Here is a 25,968-nt window from a genome sequence, read left to right on the forward strand (position 1 = left end):
TTTTATTTTTCAGACTACCAGAGAGAAAACGCGCCTTTTGCCCCCTTCGATTCTCGGCCTGCCCCTTTGGTACAATGTTGACTGTGTACTTTTGCGTAGTTTCATTCGTCTACTGCAACATGATCATGTGTGTCCTCGTTTCTGGATTTTGCTCTGCTTGTGCGTTGCTCTGTATACCTCATTACGTACGTGTGACGCTGCGTTAGTGTTGAAAAAATACTCTCGCACTGGTGCGCATCCGTAGGAAATTTTGATACCATTGATACTGTGTAAAATATACTTTGCATGCTTGTTGGCGTGCACACGTACGTCTACAGCACTCTTACCTGACAAGGGCTGTACATGCATGCTGCAGTGCGTTTTTGCGCCGAGTCATGGTGCGTTTGTTCCCGTGGCAATAAATGGATGCTAAACAGTATGCTGCGTTGCGTCATTGTCTTGTATTGTTGACGCACTGCAACGTCAGTGCCTGAAACGATAACTGTTTTGTCATTTGAACCTTTGTCTCGAGAGTAACGCAGCCCATATTAAGTGCAACACTGGAATCATGCCAATGTTTTCTTGTCTTGCGTCTGCATTAGAAATCACTTCGCACGACCTTTGGTATGACTCGAGTCAAACGCGCATTTTGTTGTATCGAAGTGACCTGGTTGTGTAAATCAGCGATGTTTATCGGCATGAAGCGCAAAGACATAAAACGGAACCCTTATGATTTTTTTCTACTATAGTTTCATTCAGTCGCCGATACGCATAAGTGCTGGTATTCACGAACACATGCCACCAACAACCTCGCTGCAGCATGCGCACGCCAATTGACGATTCCCAACCCGCCCCGTGAGTAGGAAGCAGTGAGGAAGGAAAGACCTTGCGCAACGCTGGCGTGTCCATCACTGGTCAACCAAAACCACGTGGTCCGCTTTGAGCGACTCCATTGGATGGCGGAAGTCTGACGTGAACAGAACAGCTGGTCCGTCCGTCTAGATCAAAACAAACGGCATCCCCACAGAAGGCAGCAAAATGGCTGACGAAACTGGTAGCTCCGTGTCAGGGTCGGAACTGGCAGAATCGACAAGCGACGAATTGTTGGCTGAACCTGACGGACCCGCTAAGAAGCGCTTCAAGGCTGGCGAAAGAACGCCTGGCAAGTCTGACAAATTGGAGCACAGGCTGGGCGGCATTCTTTGCTGCGCGGTTTGCCTGGACCTGCCCCGCACCGCCATTTATCAGGTACGTGGGAGATCAGCTGATCGCAGATCCAATCCCAGGCTCGTAACAGCTTCCTCCCGCCCTTGTGAATGTCGCGGTCGAATAAACGCGGCGCTTCACGGTCGCTCATTCGACGGAGTGTGCGGCTGAGTGTGGCGGCGTATTAGTGTTGCATTGTAGAGGTGCAGGTGCCTCGTCGTAGATGTACTGTACATATATAAATTTCCCCCCTTGCTTCCTGCCTTTTGTCCTGGCATATGTTTTGTGTTTGACTGTTTAGGCTTCTTTTCTATATAGACATTTCCTAAGAAATGCATTCACATTCATTGTGTTGGCGTTTTGTGAATGGAAATAAGGACATCAGCGATGCGAAGTGTTTTTCGTGCGGTGTAGTGTAATATTTGACGTCAATTATTGCTTACTGTCAACGCAATAGCTTTACTGCTGAGCAACTGCGGCTGTCACTTCTCAGTTAAGTTCTTTCGTTCCTGTCGTGTGCTTTGCCGAGCTTAGAGGATTGCTGCACTCCAGTTTATGAGTGGCTCGAACATGCGCCTGTTGAGTTCTGTGTTAAAAAACAATGTGGACTGAAAGACATTACGTAACGTGTATTACCGGGACTTGTGCCGTCGCACGCGTTGCCAACTGTTCGAAAGACGAAGATGCACGGGCCTTTTACGAAGACGTGTGCCCTTGGTCACAGTTATCACGCACACACGGACTGTCTGTACAATTCTGTAAAATAATCACTGCTGGTGCAATAAACACAACCGAAGCATATACACGGTGTTGGTTCTATTGTGTAGACTGTGCATATGCAGTGCTGCCTTGGCTACTTAAAGTGGCAGTTGGGACTGCATGTAGCAGAAGGCAGCTTATGCGATGCCATTACATAGTCATGGTTTGACGCTTCATAGGTCCCCTTCGTGTGTGGCACATATAAATTTACTAGCATGCTGTCTTGCATGCATTGTTTACATTGTGGTCTAGAGCCACTGCCATATACTGATGTAATGTGGTTCATCATGCCCAGCCTGCCGGAAGATATGTCATCCTTGTGTCAGGGAAAACTAAATTATTTATGGATATCAGAGCGCGCTCTGTGAGAAAGGGTAAGTATGCATTGCCAAAGAAGAAAATTACAATACATTTTTTGTATTAAGAGTGTGGTTCAAAGTGAGGACATCTCATAATGTGGTTGGCATGGGCCTTGACACAGGGAGTATTCATCTAGAAGCTGCATGGCCCTTCGGATGGTTCAACTGTAGCTATTACGAGCAAGAAGCATGATGCATAAAAAAAATGGAGGAATTAATCTTTGCTGGGTTTTTGGACACATGCACTTGAATAGTCTCCAAAGTGGCAAAGGCACCCTTAAAATATGGTAGTTATAGGTAGTCTAAGTACAAAATGGGCAGATATTGGGTACCGTTTTATCCATCTGCTTTGCAAGCCTAATTGCAAAATTAACCCTGTTTTAATAGAAGTATGAACATACAATGAATTGGTGGACCTGAAATTTAGATCCAGATTGAGGTGACAAATTCTGTACAGATAATTCAAAGGGATGTAAAAGGTATGGGAGTGCACTTGCGCAAAGAGATGAATACAGTATTGTTGCTTGCGGTTCTCCAGAATATAATTTTTTTGGCATTATGCTAAACCAGTTATTAAACCAGGTGAACAGTTTCATATGTTTATTGTGTGCATGGAGAACCGAACACTGCTTATTTTGAAGACGCATGTCTCTGGATTGAGGACTGCATTGTCAAATGGCATGCTTTGTTCTGTCAAGGAGCAGCATAGTGTGCTGTGTAGCAGGGACAGGCTGTGGGACTGCCTTTTTTTGACAAATTAATGTCTCCAGGTAATGTAGAATAGGTAAGTCATGAAGTTGTCATAAAGGTTTTTGTCTAAACTTCTAGTAATACAGCTTGCTTTTATATATCTTTCTGCCTCTTTCAGGTTCATAGACCAGAAGATCCAGTCGAGCACACTTGCCCTAGCTGGGGAGCTTGCATGTGTCTGTGTACACAGTCTGTGACACTAACCCACTTGACTGTTGGCCTTTAGCATCTGGTGCAATAGTAGCTCTTGCCGCAACATTTCCCCCAGGACTTGGACAGGACTTGGTTATGGTCAACCGTATTCTTGACACACTATTTTATTTTTTAATTATTTTGTTTCTGTGCTGCTGCCATGTGTGTATTTAGGGTGTTTGTGGTAATGCACATAGGTGTTTCAAGTGCCCAGGCTCAAGGCTGGGCCTTTCTGTGCTGTTGTCTGACCACTTTTGCTGCAGTTCTTTTTCCCACTTGCAAGGTTTTCTAACGGAGCAGCTTCCCAAGAGGAGAGCATTCCACAAGGGCAACAGTGGTGATTTTCCTCTCCCTGCTGTGGTTTTGCAGTGCACCAACGGCCACTTGATGTGTGCCGGTTGTTTTACTCATCTCCTGGCAGATGCGCGTCTCCGTGACGAGACCGCCACCTGCCCCAACTGCAGGACAGTCATCAGCCGTGAGCTCTGCTCACGAAACCTCGCTGTTGAGAAAGCAGTCTGCGAACTGCCGACCGAATGTCAATTCTGCGCCAGTGAACTTCCCAGATCACAGATTGAGCGCCATGAGGCAGAACTCTGCGAAGAGCGGTGCGTCTCATGGGATACATTTTCTTGCTCCTTTGGCTTTGTAAATTTTTTTTCTTGTTTATAAACAGTGGCCATATTCTTGATCAGTGACTTATGGGGACGTGATTTTCAGTGTATGCGATTGGCCAACTTCAGCTGATGTGACAAAAGGAATGGCACACTTCCAATCAGCATTGTTTTCATGTCTGAGAGTTTCTGAGTAGATTGAAAGGTTGCCTATAGCAATATAGAAGCTTTGTGCTGGAAGTTATGTCATGTAAAAGTGAATGCAGAGTAGCGTAATTATGCAAGAAAACTGCTGCAGGTGTCAGTGTCCTGCAGCAACTGACATTGGCAGAACATAAAGAAAAGTAATTTTAGTTAGTAATGACAGCATTTTTCACTGTGAGTAGGGTCATGAAGTATCATGAGACAGTAGAAAGGGCCAGTGAGTGAACGTGGCATAAGCTCATTACAGGTCACAGTTTAGCATTGAGCTGGAGATATGGGGGCCACTGTCTTGAGAAACTCGATTGTTTTTGAGCCCCTTACTGCATGAATATTTATTTTCTTGTGAAAAAATTAGACATGCCTTTGTTTAGTTGCGATGTGCCTAAACCAACGTCTTTTATAAAGAAACTCTTAGTTACAACCTCATGAGCCAGAAATTGTTGCATATTATATATGATACACACCATGCAGTTATGAGCATATATATATATATATATATATATATATATATATATATATATATATATATATATATATATATATAAATTAATCTGTGGTTTTACATGCCAAAACCATGATATGATTATGGGGTACATCGTAGTTCAGGACTCCGGATTAATTTTGACCACCTAGGGTTCTTTAAAGCGCATCCAAAGCATGGTAGATGGGTATTTCTGCATTTCACTCCCACCTAAATGCGGCGGCTGAGCGGTGTATCTTGTGACAGTGCAAAAAATATTGGAACTATTGAAATAACTTGACACATTGCTTTAGAAAATGGAGTACATTTCTCACAGCGGCAGCTAGTACAAGTTGATTAAAATTTTATGATGCCTTTCTAGTAATTGATAACTTCTTTATCTAGGGCCAGATCATTTATAGGCCTTGGTTTTATGTTAATTTTTTGTTTTGCATTGTCTTTAGAAGTTTGATGCATGCCCCCCAAAAACCTTGTTTGTTGTCTTCTGAGAGTTATTTGTTGTTACTGCTGTTGTTATTAGCTCTTGGAAAGTGGCAGGCCCAATGGTATTTTCATAGTAAGCACACCTGACACTTTTACTTTCTTATATACTATACACCAATAATGGTGCCAGGAAAAAGCTTTAGCCCATACAAATATACCTTGCCACCAAGTTTGTTCTTTCAAAAGGAAAGAAATCTCTACTGTCTGCCACAAAACCCACAACTGCATGCTGTACCATATATGATACAGCAATTGATGCTTGCCTCACAGAGCCACCCCAGTGTATTTCTCGATCAAAGCCTCACACTAGGCGAATATACTGTATATAATTCAGTACCCTAATATTTTTGTGCACCATGTTCAAGTGTATAAATTGTGAAATAACTTGTTTATTTATTGACTTCTTGCACATTGAGTGAAGAGCTGCCACCATACAGCCTTTAAAGAAAAAGTAAGTTAAAAATGGTCTCCAATGCTAATGTTGCTGTGCATTTCATTGCTTGAGAGGACATAGATTCTGGGTGAATATGTAGGTTGTTCTTCCTTTTTGATTCTGTTTTGCTAGTAATAGTAGTTCTATGTGTATCGTATATGATACACCATTCAATATGGGGTTAGACATTCAGCTCTTAGAGGATGGTTCCTTTTGGTCATCCAAGAACAGCTGTTGTAATTTGTGATTTTCTTTTTTGTATTGGTTTATACCATAGCTGGATTGCTGGTATATCGGCTCCAAATAAAAATTCAGCTTTATTTTACACTAAGATGTAAAAGACTCATATTGTGAAAGGTTGGGAAGGAGGTAGTAACTGCAATGCAATTTGTTGTATTCTTGGTGCGTCATGGGGTAGTAATTTTTAGAAATAATTGATTTGTGATCTCAAAAATGACGTTGCATCTATAGCTGAGCAACAAAAGTGATGGTGCTTTTCGTGTCACATGGGGGGGGGGGGGGGTGCCACAATTTTTCTGTTAGGGGGGTAGGGGGGGATAGCATGGGGGGGATTTCCTTTCATTGGTGGTGGAGGAGGTCACTACATTACTTGGCCTGGGTGCCAGGCATAAATATTGCAACCACCAATTTGCAACATGTGAAATGGTAATTCTTAGTATATAGTGTTTTATATTTAATTGGCTTAAATGAAAGACTGTGCAAGGCAAGCATTAGAGGTAGGCATGTCCAGCTAATACTTGATGGTAGAGAAAGAACACATGGTGGAGCCTTATCCTCAAATGAGGGGGAACGGCATGTGTGCAAGATATGAATAAATTCTTGGTCAAGTGACAACTGCTTGGCTGTTCCTAAATCAAGCCCGAGCTCAATGCACAGTGAAAGCATTTGTCACGGTGGTTTGAAAGCATGCTAGAGCTTGCAGAGAGATCAGAGAAAACATTGGGATACTTGCAGACTTGAAAAGCTCTTCTGTGCTATGATGTAATGAGGGCCACTGCTATGTTATTCCATTTGTTGTTTCGTGCTTCTTTGAAGCATTGATTTTCAGCGTAGCGTTTACACCATAACACCCACATAGAGTAACGCAAATGCTAGCATAATACGTAATGAATGCCTTGGTAAATGCACGATGCATTTAATAGCAACTAAGTTATGTATGCCACTTCATGATCATGCAGGCTGACGGCAATGTTAGTATCAAAGTTTTACAGTAGAATGCCGCTTCATTTAGTTTTATATTACTTTCTGTGGCCAATTTAAAATTTGTATTCCTTGGTGAGGTGCTAATCTTGTGCTTGATTCTATAAACATAAAGCACAATCTTTCCATTTCCACCATAAAGAGCAGCTGAAAACTTTTTCAAAACCATGAGCTGTCATCTCATTACTATAATTTCTCATCCCCTGAAAACGAAGATCATGGCTTAACAGGCCACAAGTCTCTGCAAGCTGTTTTAACAAAAACGAGCAGCAGCGGCTGCGGGAGGCGCTGCGGCTTGTGTAACGGACTCTGACGGTGAAGACGATCGTGATGTCTTCCGAAGTATTGGTGAGGCACGTAATTCGAATACAACACTCGTGTGACCTCTATGTTGACTCAACTTCCTCGCACCTTGTTTTTCATTACTGCGAGCACACTACAGGGGTGGAGCTTCGAGGAAAATTTAATCTGCAATTGCAGCACTGCTACACACACAATCAAGAAAATACCTTCATGAGTTTAATTGTACTGTGGCAGCATTCCAAACCCCTGTAGATCTTCCAAGTTCCAAAACATGTTCAGCATCCCTATAATGTTGCAACATGGTTCGGTAAATTCAGTCCTTTTAAGTACTTGAATGTTTGCTATACAATCACTTTGGTTTTAAAAATGTGTACGATGAAAGCAAGCAGTCAGCCTTTGTCAATGTAGATGTTACTCTGCCGTGGTGCTACACATAAATGGTCGCTATTTGCATCTGCCACTTTGTTTAGCCAGACTAAAGTCTTGTCTTTGTGATGCTCTGGACAGCACTGTTTCCCTCTGTTAAGAGCGAACTTCACTCTATGAATCCAATATATAAGCTGAACCTGTATATCTTTCTTTTGTATCATTAAAAAAAAAAACTTGTTAATTGGTATGCAAAGCTTGGTCCAAAAAGCATGTCACGAGTACAGAATTCCCGAATGGTTTGTACAGTGTGTAAGTGTCAAGTCTACTGCATGGCTGACCTGAGCTTGAGTTGAGAGAGTGGCATGTGAATGCAGGTTGACACGCTGCCGCTACAGTCGGATTGGTTGCCAATGGAGGGGCCCATACCATGAGCTGGAGGTGCACACCCAAGTGTGCTCCCATCCTCACAAATCAGGCGGAGAAGTGATGGAAGCTCTTGAGCTCATTGACCAGCAGATCCACAAGGAGCAGATGCTGTACAACACCATCTTTGAGCTGCTGTCGTTTGAGAAGATCACTTTTAATGGTACTGTACACAGACTGTACTTGGCAAGAGCAAACTTAAATGGCACATTCTGGACACACTTACACATTTGACTTGGTTGGACTGCAAGCCAACATGCCGACCTTGTGTGATCGCACAGATTGCACAGTGGCATATTAGCAACAGTGCAAAGTGCATGGATATGTAGGTTATTGTTGTTCCCATACCATGTATCTGCACAGAAAGTTGATGACGGGCCATCAAAATTCCAGGAGACTTTTTGCTGGCACGTCAGAGGCATCATGCTTGTTTCTTTTGCATAGACGGTCATCACAATTTTGTTTCACCATATTGGAGTTTAGGCTTATCACGAATGTTGGATATCGTGAAAGCATTTTTTTGTTGGATGAGAGTTCAATATATTGAGGTTTGACTGAATGTCCTGCTGCTTTCACCACCCAAGACCACACACTTCTGCTGGTGGGTGAGCTGAAGACACACCAAAATGAGTTGCCAGAAATAGTTTTTTCTGGAGATTATTTCTGCACATTTATATTTTGTAACGAAAGAGCAAGAAGTTGCTAACCTTAACGTCTGGCGAAATTGGCAAATGATGCACGTTTTGCAATCCAAGGAGACTGTCATCGTCTGCAGAACAGAATGAACCCATTCATTGTTGTAAAACATAAATGTTTTTTCATGAGCTTATTTTCTTGCTCTGCCTATATATATATATATATATATATATATATATATATATATATATATATATATATATATATATATATTACCTTGTGAAGCCATTGTAACGATTTCCTGTGACTGGCTGGAATTTACTGCAATAACTTACCAGGGTAAGACAATGTTAGTCCAATACATGTGCACAGCATCACATATCCCATGTCCCCATGACAGCACCATCCTAGCCTTTTTGTGGTGCTGATGATTGCAAATGCTCCCGCTATTTTGTGTCTAATGGCACATTCGGCTAGTCATTTTCAAGTGTTCTGGCAGTGCGCATTGCATTCGGCTTGTTCTTTTGGAGTGGCTGGTTCTTTTCTTTCGACTTCGCCCTACCATCTGCTAGCCGCCTGGTTAGCTCAGATGGTAGAGCGGCTGCCCCGGAAAGGCGGTGGGCCCGGGTTCGAGTCCCCGACCAGAACGAATTTTTCTTCAACTGTGAGGCTTTTCTTTCGAGGAACCTGTATGGGTTTCCTTTGTAGCGATTTGCTACAAACGGGTGGATGTCTGATTTTCCCTTTATGAATTACTTCTCTCCACCTTGCGGGTTTCCGCAGAGCTACTTTGTCAAACTCTTGCCTTTGCTTCGAGTTGTTGGCAAATTCGACTTCGCCCTACCATCTGCTAGCCGGCTGGTTAGCTCAGATGGTAGAGCGGCTGCCCCGGAAAGGCGGTGGTCCCGGGTTCGAGTCCCGGACCAGGATGAATTTTTCAACTATGAGGCTTTTCTTTTGAGGAACCCGTATGGGTTTCCTTTGTAGCAATTGCTACGAATGGGTGGATCTCAGACTTTTCCTTTATGAACTTAAGTTTTGATGCACAAGTTGTGGTATAGCTTGCAGTGCTTGCGTGCGGAAACTAGATGTTGTGTTTGTGCTGCTGCCCATCATGTGTCCCGGTTAGCGTTTGGACGTAGAATGAATTTCATGAATGACCCTTGTGTGGAAGTCCTTCTGTGCAAGTGTTTCGACATTAACTATTAACATCTGCTATATGTAATTCGACTGTGCCCTTCAAGACTTGTGTTTAGTGAAATAATTATTTGCTCAGAATTTCTTATGTTCACACCTGCGTGTCGCACGAATGAGCGTGTAAGAATAATATTATGGAAGAACAAAATGGCAGTTGATGTTTTTCTTCAATAATATCAATTTACAATAATGTTGTTCACATAAGTTCTGGTGTTTTCTAGCACCAGCTCAATTTCAGCATGTAGGAACACCACTGTATCTTTCATATCAGCATACCATGGCACGATAATGCGAAGCTGCACATTCTGAAACATTTTGCAATAGTTGTTTTTACATAATTTACATGCTTGTTTGAGGATGGTCAGCAGGACTGACCACTGGCACTTGTAATTAAGCTGCTGGGAAGTCAGTCTACTGTGAATGATTCCACAATCAACAGTTTAAACGAGCTTTTCGAACTCCATTGGAAAGCATTGGTCCTTTCCGAGACTTCTTCACACAGACCAATTAAAAGTGATGTCAAATTACTGCTAACGATATGCAGGTCAACTGTATATGATAGTAGTCAGAGCTTGTGCTGTTAGAACATTTGATCAGGTGTACCTTCTTCAAAAATGTTAGTAACAATGCACCATTGATAGCCTCCGTACCATAAAGTAACAACCGTCAGAATTACTGGCAAGCTTATGCAGTTGTGCTGTGGGAGTAGGCTACAACCACCACGCATGGATATAGCCTCATAGTCCACAAAAGTGGTTATCGTGGGAGGATGATGCAATACTGAAGGCATATTAGGGCTAACAAGTACAAGGCATGTAGATCAATGCATGAGCCAGAATGGATGCACTTATGCCGTGTAAAAGATATCTACAGGAGTTTTGTTTCATCAACCGTGCCTGCAATACAATACAGTCCAGAGTTCTACTGACAGTAAGTGGGTGTTTACCAACAAATGTTTTTGCCTGTGCAATTGCAATAGCCACTTCGGCCAAGTGTGTACAATAAAAGTTGGTCAGTCACTCACTAAACATGACCTGTGACTGATGAGTTGCAGTGTGGCACCTGATAGATGTGGCTTTGACAAGTGAGTTAGCAAAGAGCATTAACAGCGGCAGTGTTGTACCTGCTTGTTTGTGGAAAATGAGCAGAAATGCATAGATGAAAGACTGGCAAACGAGAGGATAATTTTTTTGTAGCATTGTATGAGTCTTTCCTGTGTCTTTCCTGGGTATGGGTATTTCCTGTAAAGATCAGGTGCTATTTGTTCATTGCAATAGGCATAGATGTATGCTGTTGGCTCCTCTGTAACATCCTTTGAGGAGACATTATGGCTGGTATTTGTCACCAGAGAATGACAGTTGTGGCTTAACCACATAATTGGTGATGTCGTCTTAGGTAATACAGTCGGAACCCACTAAAACGATACCGGTTTTGACAATATATTGGTTATAACAATGAAAAGCTGCTGCACCGTCAACTTTTGTATGTTTTCCATGGTGAAATAACCAACTTACTACAATGCCCCGATGCTGCATTATCGATTGTAATGACGAAGGCTGACTGCTGGGTGTCCGAGCCGAAAGGCAGTGAAATTTGAAATCTTTGAAAAGAAAAAAAGAAAATGAGAAATTCGAGCTGCTGCACAATGGCCCGCTGTTCCAACAGCCACCGCATGCTCATTTTCCAGCCTTCTCCGCACGCCTCTCTCCCGTTGCCCTTCCAACCCTCCAAACACGAATGGGCTGCACCCATAGCTCTATGCCGTGCCACCCTCCAAAACTCGAATGGACCGCACAAACTGTGCTGCTCCCAGATTGCTCGCATGTTGCTCGCTGGCTCCTCACTCTGCACAGTTCTGCAAGCAGCTTAATCGCTGCATTCGTCTTTGTTGGCTGTGTTGAAATCTTTCCTGGCCACGTGGTTTCTCAGGCTCGTTTGACTCGCCGCCGAAACCAAAGATGGCTGATCCACCTGCTGATCATTGGCAATGCACGACATTGCAGGTGGAAAGAAAGCGCACGGCTATAGATTTGTAAACTAAGTGCTTCTAACTGATGAGGTGATCGTTGTGAACGTGCTTGCATCGGATAGCGACTGTGACGACGGCAGCGATGACGCGGTAGGGCAAGCTGGCTGCCTCAACGTTGGCCTCACAGGAGGTCTGGCAGATGATTCAGTTCCTCTGGGGCTTCATTTTTGTGAGGAACCCCCCACTGCACTACCTGGAGCACCTGGAGGCAAAGCTCTGACTGGTGTTGCAGAAGTCGCAGGGCACGGTAGTGCTGAACTGAGCGTCACAAGTTGGCGGTTGGACGTAATTATATTTATTCAATTGTGTTTTTTACTAATTGTAGCAACGTGTCATTATTTCGCATCATTGCTGGCGCCTCTAGGACACCAAAGCTAGAAGAACCTGGACTGGTTCGTGGGTTGGGGCTCACCGAGGCCTGCGCGTGCAAGGGGTGTATAAGATCGGCTGTCCACTATTGTGGACAGCCAATTTTTTGTGCAAACATACCCTGGCACTCTTCGGCCTCCGTGGCCCCAACCCGCGGGCCACCCTGCTTCCAGCTTTGATCCCCCCGCCTGCTTTATTATAATGTCAGTTGCTCTTCTGAGACCTCCGTTTACCAGTTAGATGTCCCCTCCTGGAGTGCTTGTAAAAAATCCAATCTATCGTCGCGACGAAAAAAGTGACCCGCGACTTGTACAACACCAGTCAGAACCTTGCCGCACCTGGATGCCTTGGAGAAGGATGTCGGCAAGCTTCGCGTAAAGCACGAAAGGCTGATAAATATAGGGTTTTACTCGTGCAAGTCAGTCAGAAATACGTGGCGAGATGCTTGTGGCGATCTTGCCTCAGCGTTTCATCTGGATTTCTCAAGCTGACAGGTTGTTGCGGCAACCCTCTCACATTTTTTAAAACGCCCCTTTTGGGGCCACCAAAGGGATGCCTCGGTGGTGCTCGGATAACGCTTGCCACCCCTAACCCCTCTTTGCAGTTGTTACAGCAGTGCCATTTTTTAACACCAACAGCCACGACTTGTTACATGCGATCTGAGTGCCCAGGTAGCAGTTAAACGAGCGAACACAATCAGCAGCCAGATGGAGAAACGTTATGGGGAAGGGCACTGGCCTCCCTGCCACTATAGTTTTTTCACATCTACTCTGCCATCCTCCTATGTTGATTTTTCCTTGCAACCCGGTTATAACAATGTAATTTTCATGTCACTTGAATATTGTTATAAGTGGGTTTGACTGGTATGCGAACATGCGTGATCTCAATATTATGACTGGCATTTGTATGAAAGGTTTTGTTTCTGTTATGTAAATCATACACTGGTTTGTTTTATGACTGTTTGTGGTCAGTATAGTTACCTGCCATTTTCCCTGAACAGCTTTTTAAAAAAATTTTCCACGCACTGCTGCTTGTTTGTGCTCAAATTTTGCATCAAGGTTGCATATGGTTTGAATCGTTCAGCATAACTCCTTGCATGTTGTTTGCCTGCCTTGTCAAAAAGAAAAAGAAAAAGTGGGATCCATCATTTGGCTGTCCTCACTGATTTATGAAAACCAATCTTGAAAGCCATGCTCTGGCATACTGCAGATGTCAAAAGGGACCAGGGAATGTCATGGCCACTATGTTTTAAGAACTCTGCGAAGGGTGCAACCAAAGGCAACTTTGAATTTTTTCTTGATTAACGAGGCAAGTAACAGCGGCAAGTGTTAAAATTTAACAATCCAGACCATAAAATACAATGTTGATGCAAAATTTAAGGAAACATTATTGGTAAGTGAAAAAAAGAATTTGAAAGTTTTTAAGGGGAAAATGCAAATCACTGCATAAATCTCTTATCTTCCAAAAGGGATGAGAGAAATTGGTAAAAGTAGGGGTCTGATGAAAAACTTCTTAAAAATTTTAAACTTCATTACCAGGTTGCATATCGGCAAGCTGTGGCCACATAGTTAAAGACGTTTCTTGTCAAGGTTGCCTTCTTTTTATGGGATTTTTCTTCTGTTACATTGTGGCACATCTGTTTTCCTTTTGCAAAACTTAATACTAGAAGAATTGGGTGTTATTAATTGTTATTTTGCACAGCTGTATAAATGAGTATGGTTTTCAGTGTATGTTTCTAATGGCTGTGCCATTTTTTCCAGATTTGCAGTTTAAACCATACCGCACAGATGAGTTCATTCACAAGCTGTACTATGAGACATCTCGCTTTACTGCCTTTGGCTCACAGTGGGTTGTAAAAGCACGTGTGAATGACAATCAGCGGGATCCAACACAGTCTTGTGAGCGCACCCTCAGCTACCACCTTGTGCTCAAGAGCAAAGCTTCAACGTAAGTAGCACCTCTGAATTAAGCCATTAAGAAGAGGTCACTGGTTCATTTCTTTATTAGAAGCCAAGCCTTGGCAAATTTAGTAGATGATCGCTTACACTCCGACACTCACTCATACTTGTAGGTACACACTCAGTCACGCTTGTATCCTGTTGCTCTCTCTGGCCCTCGCATCCACACTGACATTTACTCACATTCTTCAGCACTCATACCTGCATACACTTTAACTCGTCAGTGCTCATGGCCGCCCGTACTCCCACTTGAAAAACAAGTTTAAAAGGGTGCAGTGCCATCAGCAATGTGACAAACGATTTCGGCATACTGTATATTATTCAGGATATGTAAATATAGATAGAGTCCTATGCTATTTATGTAGGATCCTTTGTTTTCAGGTAAAAGCTGATTCCAGATTTTGGGTTAAACCAAAATTTTCCCCAAAGTTTACCCCCCCCCCCCCTTCGTAAAGGGGTAATAATAAACGCAAGGGTTAAATAACCCATGAACCATAATATAACCATAACCCATAATATCATTAGATTCGAATGACATTTGGTGCAACGAATGCCATTTGCCCTGTTGTGATGCTACACAGGAAAAACTAATGTGATTCAGTCGTGATATCAATGGCAATCATTGCAAAAAAAGTTGATGTGAAAAATAGAATGCAGTATGTGTAAAGTGTCTCAAAAGTCAGTCTGTTTATTTTGATATAAATATGGTCTGGGGGGGGGGGGTCACTTCACTAAAATAACACGCATATAAAGCTATTTCCAGAATATCTGGCCACGATAAGCCAAAACAAGGCTTAGCCAGCTTAGTAGCCATATCCGATAAATTGAAGACAAACAATATGACTGACATGGCAGCGCTGAATGACAACGCTCAGTTGCAGCAGGTGAAGCAGCTAGTTGATGTGTGCTTTGCATTGCAAGCGAAGCATACTAATCAGCGGAAGAGCCTTCATCGTCTCAATAGACACAGCTGCCATTCATGACGCCAAAAACACACATGCACATAGGCGCCCCATCGTTTACAGTATGACTGACTAGCAAAGCTATGGCAGTCAGATGCAAGTGAGGTGGAGAGTAAAAACATTTTGTGACAGCTGGCCATACGGCTTTTCTTTCTCTAGTTAAATGACAGGTGCCTTAAGCCAAGGAAAATTAATTACCTTTTTTACATGAATGATTCTAAAATTATGTACAATAAATTTCATATTTTGCCTTGTTTCTTGAGTATAGAGTATACATTCGCTTCGAGTGTGAAGCTGAAAGAGCTTCTCGAACTCATTCGATTGTGGAAGTCATTTGATTATATAATGGCATTAAATATGACTGTGTAGCAGCCAAATAATGTCATTCAGTGCTAATGCCATTTGATTCGAATGACATTAAAACGTCCGGTGTGACAGGGGTATTACTCGGTTAAAATGTTTTTCGCAAGTGCCAGGGACTACGTAGTCTTTCTCATCCACATGTTTGGCCACCCTTTCTAAGTGCCGGTAACGGGCTAGGCTTGTCCAATCTATTTTGACATTCTCACGAGATCCCTTTTTAGCTGTGGGGTAGGAGGCTTACAGCTCCATTTGTCTGGCAGAGATTTAAAAAATTGTGACTGGCAGCTGCATGTTGCCGTGCCCATTCCAAAAGTTCGGCTTTAATTTGATTTAGTCTCCAAGCTTCAAAAATGATTTGCTTCTCTGTGAAAGCATTGACAGTGATGGCAGTGTTTTCAGTGCTATAGATGCCTCCAGTGACTCCGATGTCGCCAACTGCGACTATAGTTCTGATAGGGCACGGCAGTGGACGAAGTGCGATGGACATAACCTGGTTCTTGTTATTTCGAATTTCAGGCACAAGTTTATTTTATTTTGTTTATTTGTCCATACTGTGAGCCCTTTTCGGGCTGTTACAGGGTGGGAAATAAAATATAACAAAACAGTGGCATGTGCAAAAATAATTATTCAGTAATTATATACAAGGCATGTACAAGTACAAGGCACATATACACTTACGATTAGTAAAACAACATTTCCAAATTTCTTTCAAAGGAAACCACAGAGTCAACATTTTCGAAAATCTCGGAATTAAGTTTGTTCCAGTCAACAATTGTTTTAACCAAAAAAGAATGCTTAAAGATATCAACTCTGTAGGAATAAGGCATGAAAGCATAGCTGTGATTAATCCTTGGTGATATTCTTCCAGGAGGTCGCAAGTACAGGCTGGGATCCACACTTGGGCTTCGCGTTTGTAATTGGAACATGAATTTTAATCTAGCAGCCCTCCGGCGTTCAGCCAGTGTCGGAAGGTTAGCGCTGTCAAGTAACCCTGTAACTGATTGCGTTAGATTGTAGCAGGAAAAGATAAACCTGGCAGCAAGACGCTGTACTTTTTCTAGTTTATTAATGATATACTTGCGTACTCTAGAGTAGGGTGAACAATTGCCCGGTATGCACTTAGTTTTACATCAGAACTGGCAAACTTCAATTTCCTTTTTAACAAGCCGAGCTTTCACTGTGCGGATCCACAAGTGATCGCCAAATGACGGTTCCACTTTAGATCATGTGTTATAGTTGTACAAAAGAAATGAAATACCTTGGAATAACTATAACACATGATCTAAAATGGAACCGTCATATGGCGATCATATGGTCATAGGGTTTTATTATATCACTGCCAATAGCATAAGAAAAAAGCGAAGGTAGTTTCTTATTTGATATAGTCATGCAAGCAGACTTCTTAAAGTTAATTTGCATATCCCATAAGGTACACCAGTCATTAATAATCTGCAATGACTCATTCAATAAAATTTGGTCATTGGCGCTTTTTACCCGGCAGACCACCAAACAGTCTTCAAAGAGTCGTACTTCAATCAGTGGGTTAATGTTCATGGCGTGAGAAGACCGCGCCACCCGATTGGTGGAGCTGGCTGGTGTCGTCGAGGAGGAGGAAATGGCTGAACACTTGAGACTTTCTTGTAAACGACTTCACGCTGCAGTTGAATGTAACGGGGAGCTAGCTATTCAAAGCTTTAGGTTTTAAGGACAGTGAAGATAAAATAGACTTTGAATAGGTACAAATGACTAAATGGAGGCTATCTGATTTGTAGATAATATCAACGCAAAAGCAAAGGAGTAAATACATAGGTATGGATGCATATAGTACCATTCAAGGCTAGGTGACGTGCGCCACCACCGCCCGATTCAAAGGGTTGAGCCTCATCCATCCATCCATGCTAAGCGAGCCGGCCTGCGCGCCGTTGTCGCGCTGAGACGCCATTTTGGAAAACTGCGTGCAGCGACTGAGGAACACAACAATGCCCGGGTCAGCGAGAAAGTTTCATACGCTGAACAAATTAGGCAAAAAGCAGAAGAAATCGATGGTTGGTAATTTTAAAGGTCGTCGCACTTCCCCAAGATGTGGCGAGGGCGATGTAGAGGCTACATCAAGTGGACAAGGCATCAAAGTTGGCGACAACAGCATGGGTCCGGCCTGTGCGCCAGCTCGTGAAGCCGACAGCGTCGGCCAAGACACGGTGATGCTGCAGCCTTCTGATGTGGAGCAGAACAGGATTCGAACTGAGGAAAAACTCCAGGAACTCTCATTAATGGCAGCGATGAAATGGAAATCTGATTGTTTTAACCGAGACAGCGGCATGGTCGACAGTGCGCTTGACAAGACGGCATTCACAATCGTCAATTTGTATCTGCAAAAGCAGCTTTTGAGGCTTGCAAAGTGCACAGCGTGCGATAGTGGCAACGTTGAGTTTAAGAAAGGCGAGCGAGAATATGGCCTCGCTATGAAACTTACGCTCTCATGTTCCAACTGCGGAGACATCGCGTGGAGCTCGCCGCGCGTAAGCGCCGATCAGACGGTGAACCCGTTCGTTGTAAATATTTTGGCAGCGCATGCGATGCAGTGCACTGGGAACCAGCAGACAGCACTTAATGATATTTTTTTGGTGGTGGAACATTTCCAACCGCGGTCTCCACTACAAGACATGGCAGAACTATGTGAAAAAGAAATTGACCCCTGCAGCAATTTATGCGGCCGAAGAAGTGATGACCGAAAGTGCACAGTCAGTTCAGCAACTATACAGTGTGCTGAACTTGGGAAACGCTAACAACATCACTGTATCTTTTGATGGTTTGTGGATGACACGTGGACACTCATCCCATATAGGGGTAGGTGCAGTTGGCGAACTTTTCTCGGTGCTAGTGCTGGACTATGTTGTTTTAAGCAATTTTTGTGCTGGCTGCGAGCGGGGACCAAAGAAGGATGACCCAATGTAGACAGCTTGGAGGGCTAGCCATTTATGCCAGAAGAACACGGACAAGAAGGCTGGAGAAATGAAGGTGCAAGCTGGCCTTCTACATTTCGAGAGGTCCCTCATGAAAAATGGCCTTCACTACACGACAGTGCTATCTGATGGCGACAGCCGCACTTGCTTTGCAAGAGGCTGATTTCATGGTTACATAAAAATTGAAAAAGAAGATTGTGTTAACCATGTGCAAAAGCGTATGGGCACAGCCCTGCACAACTTGATCATGAAACACAAGGGGACAGAGAAGCTTGGTGGCAGAGAAAGGCTCATGAATGACCTCACAACAAAGTTGAGTTCTTACTATGGTTGGGCGCTTAAATCGCACAAAGGAGATGTAGAGGCAACTCGCAAGGCTGTGATGGCGACATATTACCACATTACTTCTAATGATAAAGTTGCTAATCACAGTCTGCGCCCAACAGACCCAGGTTCTTGGTGCTGGCAGAATGCAGCAGCAGCCAGAGGTGAGCCTACTCCCATATACCGGTATAACTTGCCACCTCGTGTGCAAAGCATTGCTTCCAATTTATGAGCGCCTCTCGGAAAGGAAGCTTCTTGAGCGGTGCCAGAGAGGTAAAACTTGGAACAATGAGAGTTTACATTCCATGATCTGGCCACTTGCACCAAAGCAATGCCATGCATCATTATTTACTGTAGAAGCTGCTGTGGCAGAGGCAGTGTTGCGATTCAACGCAGGCAACAGGAGGACATCAGCAGCAATCCTGAACAAGCTCAGCCTGAATCGCAGCCCAATGAGCAACAAATGGATGGCTGAGAAGGACAAACGCAGAGAAAAAGAATGTGCTCGGAGTCATTCCTTGGCCGACGGTGTTCAAGGGGCACTGAAGAGACGACATTTAAACAGCAGCAGGCAATTAGACTACATTCCTGGTGGTTATTAGGAATGTATGTGTGTAAATATGCGAAAAATATCTGTTAATTTTCATTAAATATTGTGCTGTTTGTTTTTTGCATTTTTATCAAAACACAAATTTTTGGCTCCATGCAATATTGACGCCTTGATATCTCAACACCTATAACAGTTAGAACTGAAATTATTTTTGTAGAATGAAGTCTAATGTGGGGGGGGGGGGGTACTCTATGAAAGATAGCAAGCGGATTTCTTACCTTTCATTTCAGAAATTATTTTGGTACATTTTGTGCCACATGGTTGCCACATTTTGTGGGCTTACATTCAATGGGCTGTAAAGTATCTATTAATGGTCACATCAAAAAAGTGTTTGCTATACTTCAATCCTTACTCCTTATGCTATCTAACCACGCCTTAGAAATAATTTTTATTGTGTCATTTAATTTTAATTGAGGCCACAAACAATGGGAATGAAATGTTAATTACTTTTAAGAACTAATTGAGCTAAATTGAACTAATTGAAAAACAAAGTACATATTTGAAATCGGTGCAAAAATATCAATAAGACGGATGAGTTTGATTAGTATGGATGGGAAAATAAAGAAGATTACTTATATAGCAGTGTCCCCCCTTTAAATAATGTCCAAAGACGCTGCACATCATTGTCCTGTGGTATCGTGTCAAGAGATATCTCTAGATGATCGAGGATTGGTGTGACATCTGCCCTTCGAAAATTTAGCACATGCGTATTACAGTGTTTGGCAAAACCCTTATCGTCTATCCTAAGGGTGGCTGCTATGGCTTTATGGTCCAATATTCCATTTTCTACATCAATTTGGCAATCAAAGCTGTCATCCGATAAAAATACCAGATCAAGTATCGAGTGGCATTGGCCCTGTATTCGCGTTGGTTCATTTACCACTTGAATTAGACTATGTTTTGCCATTATTTCCAACATACAGTCCCTGTGTAGTCTATCGACAGTACTTGATATGCGTGCGTTCCAATCAACACCAGGCAGGTTAAGATCGCCCATTAGTATTAACCTACTACGTCTGTTAGTTATGCTTACAATGTAATCATCAAGCTTCTGGACAAACCCTGAGGAACTGCCAGGGGCACAAGAAATAACACCAATCATTAAAATGAATCTATCCATGAATAATTTGCACCAATTGCTCTCGTGATCCTCAATGACGGGAAGTAGTTCATACTTGATTGTGTTCTTGATTAACAAGGCCACCGCCCCTTGTTGTCCTGTCATTACGTATGACATGAAAAGAATTGGGGAAAACTTCATTTTTAATGTCGCGTTGTAACCACGTCTCCGTGATGCCAACCATGTGAGGGTCATGTATTAAAGTTAGGAATTCGAATGGTTCGTGCTTATTAACAATGCTTCATGCATTTATATTTAGTAGCCTTATTTCTTGGGGCTTCTGTGGTCACGAATACTCATGTGGCCCAGATTGGCTGTTAGTGCGTGCTTCGGCCTGTCTGTTTGCCATCAAGTCCCATGTATACGCAACGTCGCCGATAAATAGTTTGTCATGCATGAGTTTTACCCTTGCGCCACACTGCCGATCAGGCTGCACTGAACGCCAAAGTAGCCTTCATTTTTGCACTGTTTCTTTTGAGTAGTCATCAGAGAGTGTTATCTTCGTATCCTCAAGTTTTTCGCAGTTCTTAAAGATGGCCATTTTCTCACTGTAGTTATATAGCTTCAGGATAATGGGTCTGTCTCGGTTTGCCTTCTTTTAGCCGAGCATTAATCCTTTCCACTTAAGGACTCTGCCACACTAAGGCGGTCACCAAACACACCCTTAATTACTTTGTCTTCTATGTCTTTGTGCGTCTCATTTGGGCGCTCCGGTAGACCAAGAACCATAATATTGTTGCGTCTAGCTATATCCTCTAAGTCATTAATTCTTTGCTGCTGTAATCTGATAGTGCACTCAAGATCACGCACATTGCGTTCAAGTGCAAGTAGCTTAGTGCATGACTGCGCCACCGTGTCCCAGTTTTTCCTTGAAACGTGCAAGTCTATCTCCATCAATGCCTGCTTGTCCAACATAAGTTGAAGCATATCCTCAATTGAGGGGCCAGGATCTCTATATCTCGCTGCCACCAAAAATTGCAAGCAACACCACAACGTGCACAAAATTTCAGAGCATTTCATTGGGAGCCACAGCACAATTAGACAAAGATGATTAGAACGGAAAACATAAACAGGAGAATAGTAACCAACCTGCAAAGCAAGCCAGCAATGTCTTAGCGACATGGTCGCTTCGGTGCTGCCGCTCCTACTGAAGAGAAACGGACGCAGGGAAGGCTTTATGCACTCCGGGAACCCCCGTAGACGTGCCTCCAATTGGTGGGCTCCAGTTGTCGGCCCATGTGACTTCATCAGAAGCAATCGGTGATGATGATTCCAAAACATAACACGTGCTGCCTGTAGTGCTTGACACTGCACTTGTTGTGAACTTACTATGCTCATGTAATACATATTTTGAACCTGTAAAAAAAAAAATTGCTATCCAGATGTGCAATTAAAAAAAAAAGTCATTTTCTGAACTCTGGATTTTTTGCTGGCACTTGAAAAGCGCGGTGAAGCAACTACTGTGAACAGTGCACCTGTGGAATTCAAAAAAGACGCTAGTATAGGCAAACACTGGATCAATCTAGATTGTTTGACTAGCCTTCTAGAAGCCTTGCAAGGTTTGTTGTACATATGCCAGGAGATGGACTTAGTTGCAGAGAATATTGCAACTGAAAGGGTTGCAAAGTGAATCGGCATTTTAAGCTGCCCACAACAAAAAAATTGTCTTGTGTAGTTGTACAGGTGATCTCTGAGGTCATGCTCTTGTCGGTCGCTACAGTCACCGAGATAGAGGCTTAACCAGAGAGGATGCCATACTCCTTCCTGTAAAATATGCTGACAGAATGGTGTGAATGATAGAGTTAGTGAGTTCTGTAGGAAAATTTGTGAGTGCATTTTCTGTCTGGTTGAAATGCAACTTTTACTCTAGTCTAACGTGCCCATCGTGTCTTTCATTGGTAGTAATGTGAAATGCAATACCTTTCTTTGATTGTTCCCTTACCTGATTTTCATGATAAGATATAGAATCAGCAATTTGTTCTCACTTGATAAAAGAAACTCTGAGGCTGCTGGAGGTGCAGTTTGGACGTCAGCTATTGGTGGTGTCCAAAAATTACAAACTCCTGGCACCTACACTGCAGCAAAACATAGCTTTCAATGTTGGGAGGTGGGATTTGGAAACCACAGATTGCAGTTTTGGTTTTGTACACAATTCTAATGTGCTAGTCATATTTTAGTGAATCATTTGAAAAAAGGTGCATTAGAATTGAGTAAATACAGTAATTGACTGTTTCAGTATCAGTATTCGACTCCAGTTTATCAGTTATAAATGGGACGTGTTGCATCATGGGAGCAGGTATTGTATATTCTATGGTGGCCACCAGTCCTGTTATACATTTATGCAATTTAGTCATTTGTTAAGACTACGTTCTCTTTAAAATTTCCACTTTGGACTCCTTGGAACACTAATGTATAACTTTAGCTTGACTTAATGTTTGCTGTTAGCTTCCCTTCAAGGAGCTTACATCATCAATGGCCAGGTGATACATTTGTGAGTTCGTCTGTCAGTCTGACCATAAAGATTATGTTGCAGAACACATCCATTGGAGGGTCCTATTATTTTACTATTTTAAAGGGCATGAGATCTTCAGTGTACTCTTGTAATGAAGTTAGTAATACAGTTGACTTCCTATAGTTCAGCCCTGAATTGCTGAAAATTCTGGTTAATTCGAATAAGCCTGTAAATTTTTGCTTGCCAGGAATTTTTCGTAACATATTTTGGAGCCATTTAGTTCAAACACTTTCTGTTTAACTTGTGTTGAAAAACAACTGATGTGATATCCAGGAAGCATGAATAATCATAATGGGCCCATGTTTGATATTCAGGCTCCATGATCTCTTTTCACTCTTCATCATTTGCTTTGCAAATCTCAATTCTTGCTGGTGAAAAAATGATACAAAAGACAAATGGAAATTTAAAAAATGGGGGAAAATGCAGCCTGATGTTGTGCATCTGGTGTGGTTGCATGGCTGCTCGAACATTACAGGCTATGTAATTCACACTTCTGGTAATTCAGACATCCATAGTCCCCAGGGCTTTACATGAATTAATAGAAATCTACCATACTTAAGATTAGAAATTTAACGGACAAGCAAACTTCCTACCACTGTGGTTAGGCATGACTAAGTCATGAAAGAGCTTGAGGATCAAAAGAGGGAACAATCTTAGTGAATCATAAGTGTGCACATTGCCCTTTTGAAGAGAATGGCAGATTGCTGCTGTGACATTTATTGTGCCAAGAGTAGAAATGTTGTTGAGGGCTGCAGTGCGTTAATTATGCATAGTCTACAAGTTAGTGCACCTGTGGGAATGCAGCAGTGCTGATGTATTCTAAATATTGAACAGTGAGTGGACTCGCACTGATGCTGCACTGCGAAAATGATAGATTTTGAGCCGTGTTGCTGATGTACAAAGAAGTCAAAGTTAAAAACAATTGTGTAAGGCTTACCCATGTGCCATGTGCTTACCCAGCAGGCATTTCTTAGGTGCACTACAACAAAAGAGGCAAAATATTTCGTTGCGAGAGCCTTTGGAACGTAAACCATTTTTAAACTGAAGCTGGTTTGAACAGAAACCAGCTCTCATCAGTGCTTAGTCACAGCATGTCCTCATGTCTAAGAAGTGGTGGTTTTGTGAATTTTACGCTTAAGCAACCATGGAACCTGTGTGTTTTGCATCTTGACATTGATTTCATACATGGCTTTTTCACCATGCCTTACTTCTCAGAGTATGAATTTAGCCTGGAAAGTGATAAAGGTCATGGGTGCCTACCTTTCAAAAGTTCATGGCTACTCGCCTTCAGGATAAATGTGAAGGTGTGTCCAAAACAACCTGTTAGGGCAGCTGTTAATGGGGTATGGTGCCGTGTTGAGTTGGTTAAAATATGCATAGCAACTTGATGGTGCTTTTATTGCCGATTTGATTTAGTGGAAGTTTCGTTCAAGCTGCTCCTTATAATGGGGTTTGTTTCTTGCCATGTAGCACTATGGGCATCCACTACATGGTGCTCAAGGGCCCATTTGGAGACCTCAAGGTGAATCCGCGCCTCTACCAGCATGAATTTACAGAAGCTGCCATGGAGAGCCCGTATCAACCACTGCCGTTGCTGGACTCCGCCGAATGTAACAAACTGCTTGCTGCCAAAGCCTTCAACTTTCGCCTCATCATGTTTCATGTGACCAAGTGAAACTGCCTCCAGTCATCCAGATTTCAAGCACATTGTATATTTGACTTCTGTCCTTCCTGAAGATCTGTATCAAATCCCATGTGCCACAGATTACTTCTCCCTGGTTGCTTAATTTAGAACCATTCCCCAATCCCTTGTGTCACACAAATATATCCACTTTCCTGTCTGTTGTGCTTTTCTCATCTCTGTGGTCTTTTGATGACAAATCACAATGACAAATTGTGCACACCTGCAAGATAGTCGCAATGGCATGTCGGGGTTCGGTCAGGATATACCCATGCCGAGAAGAAAGCTGCACTGGTGTGTGCAGTGTAAACTTCTATGTTGATGTTCAACTTACATTAATTCAGGCTTTAGGTTGTTGGGCACACCTTGACGCAGGTGCCACAAAAGCATCTATAATGAAAAAAACTTGCTTTGCTGAATGCAAGTGGAACAGACAAAACTCGCTGTAAAGTTCTTTATGGTGCTGGTTTTCAACTTTACATGCACATTGGAACAACCATTTCAAGAATGGTGTTTATGAAGTATCAGAGTTGATGCACAATACCGTCATTGCACATCACAGCCTTATACGCTAATGCATCATACTGCACTGGACAAATGTTCACACAGCCACCACCGTCGAGACCAATATACCAAATTTGTGACGAGTCTCGCAACACTACTGCCGCAAAGGGTGCTGGTAGTAGCAGGGCTGAAGGGTTACGGTAAGAGGCATTTTTTTTTTTAAACCCCATGACAAACTGGTTTAGCCCTCTAGCATCTACAATGGTATTTTCAGTATTCCCCTCAAAGCTGCCTTGAGCCAAAGTACAGTGCAAAAGTGGTGAGGACTAGGTGTTGGGCCAGCAGGGCTCGTGTACATGCACTTTGAACACCGCAAGATCAGTCTTTTGACCATTGCTACACTGAATACTTGCATGTATGAGCAACCTTGTTGATATGCAAGTCTATTGCCCTGGGCACTGTACTCCCAACATTAGCAGCTGCTGTCAGTTAAGCTTTGTTTGCAATGCACAGGCATAACAGAGGCATAGTTGCTTTTATAGAGCTTGCAAACTGATGAATACATTGCTGCACTAACATGAGCTTTGTCTCATTTTCCCTTAATTACGTCTCTCTACCTTGTGGGTTTCCGGAGAAGTATGACAGGAAAATAAAGACTAGTAAAAATGATGGGGTGCGTGCTCGACCTATCGTTTCTTGCTAGTCTTTCCATGTCTTTATTTTCCAGTTAGTGCAATAATGTATTCATTAGGGCTCAACCAACTCTCACAACAAGTTCTCAACTTGTGAACTGAATTGTCTCTAGGTTGCTGGAGTGATGGCGGGTTTCACACAGCTTGTTGCTGAGCATGGTCCACTTGCACAGCTATCTCAAACCCACACTTTGCAGCGCACCTTTTGATGACTTGAGCAAATGCAGTTGTATTTATACTGTATTCTAGACAAAGTTGTAGCGAAGCATCAT

At 42.7% G+C, this 25,968-nt stretch overlaps 2 protein-coding genes and 1 long non-coding RNA gene across 3 annotated transcripts in view; 2 read left to right on the plus strand and 1 right to left on the minus strand.

Annotated features, from left to right (window-relative positions):
• The window catches only part of LOC142561233 (neuralized-like protein 2), a 37,628-nt gene extending 37,407 nt beyond the window's left edge, over positions 1-221 (plus strand). The window contains exon 6 of the mRNA XM_075673432.1: positions 14-221. Within this exon, the coding sequence (XP_075529547.1) occupies positions 14-206 (193 nt within the window). The 3' untranslated portion in view covers positions 207-221. The remainder of the gene's footprint in view (positions 1-13) is intronic.
• LOC142561285 (uncharacterized) overlaps positions 1-617 on the minus strand; it is a 39,527-nt gene extending 38,910 nt beyond the window's left edge. The window contains exon 1 of the long non-coding RNA XR_012823781.1: positions 327-617. This is a non-coding gene — a long non-coding RNA (uncharacterized LOC142561285). The remainder of the gene's footprint in view (positions 1-326) is intronic.
• A 227-nt stretch (positions 618-844) lies between these two features.
• Positions 845-24,660, plus strand: LOC142561269 (zinc finger TRAF-type-containing protein 1-B-like). Its single transcript, XM_075673435.1, has 5 exons — positions 845-1,227; positions 3,615-3,853; positions 7,728-7,939; positions 13,768-13,954; positions 24,290-24,660. The coding sequence occupies exons 1-5, from the start codon at positions 1,018-1,020 to the stop codon at positions 24,492-24,494; spliced, it is 1,053 nt and encodes a 350-aa protein (XP_075529550.1). The 5' UTR covers positions 845-1,017; the 3' UTR covers positions 24,495-24,660.
• Positions 24,661-25,968: the final 1,308 nt, after the last annotated feature.

Source organism: Dermacentor variabilis, chromosome 1, assembly GCF_050947875.1.
Source record: "Dermacentor variabilis isolate Ectoservices chromosome 1, ASM5094787v1, whole genome shotgun sequence".
Taxonomy (NCBI): domain Eukaryota; kingdom Metazoa; phylum Arthropoda; class Arachnida; order Ixodida; family Ixodidae; genus Dermacentor; species Dermacentor variabilis.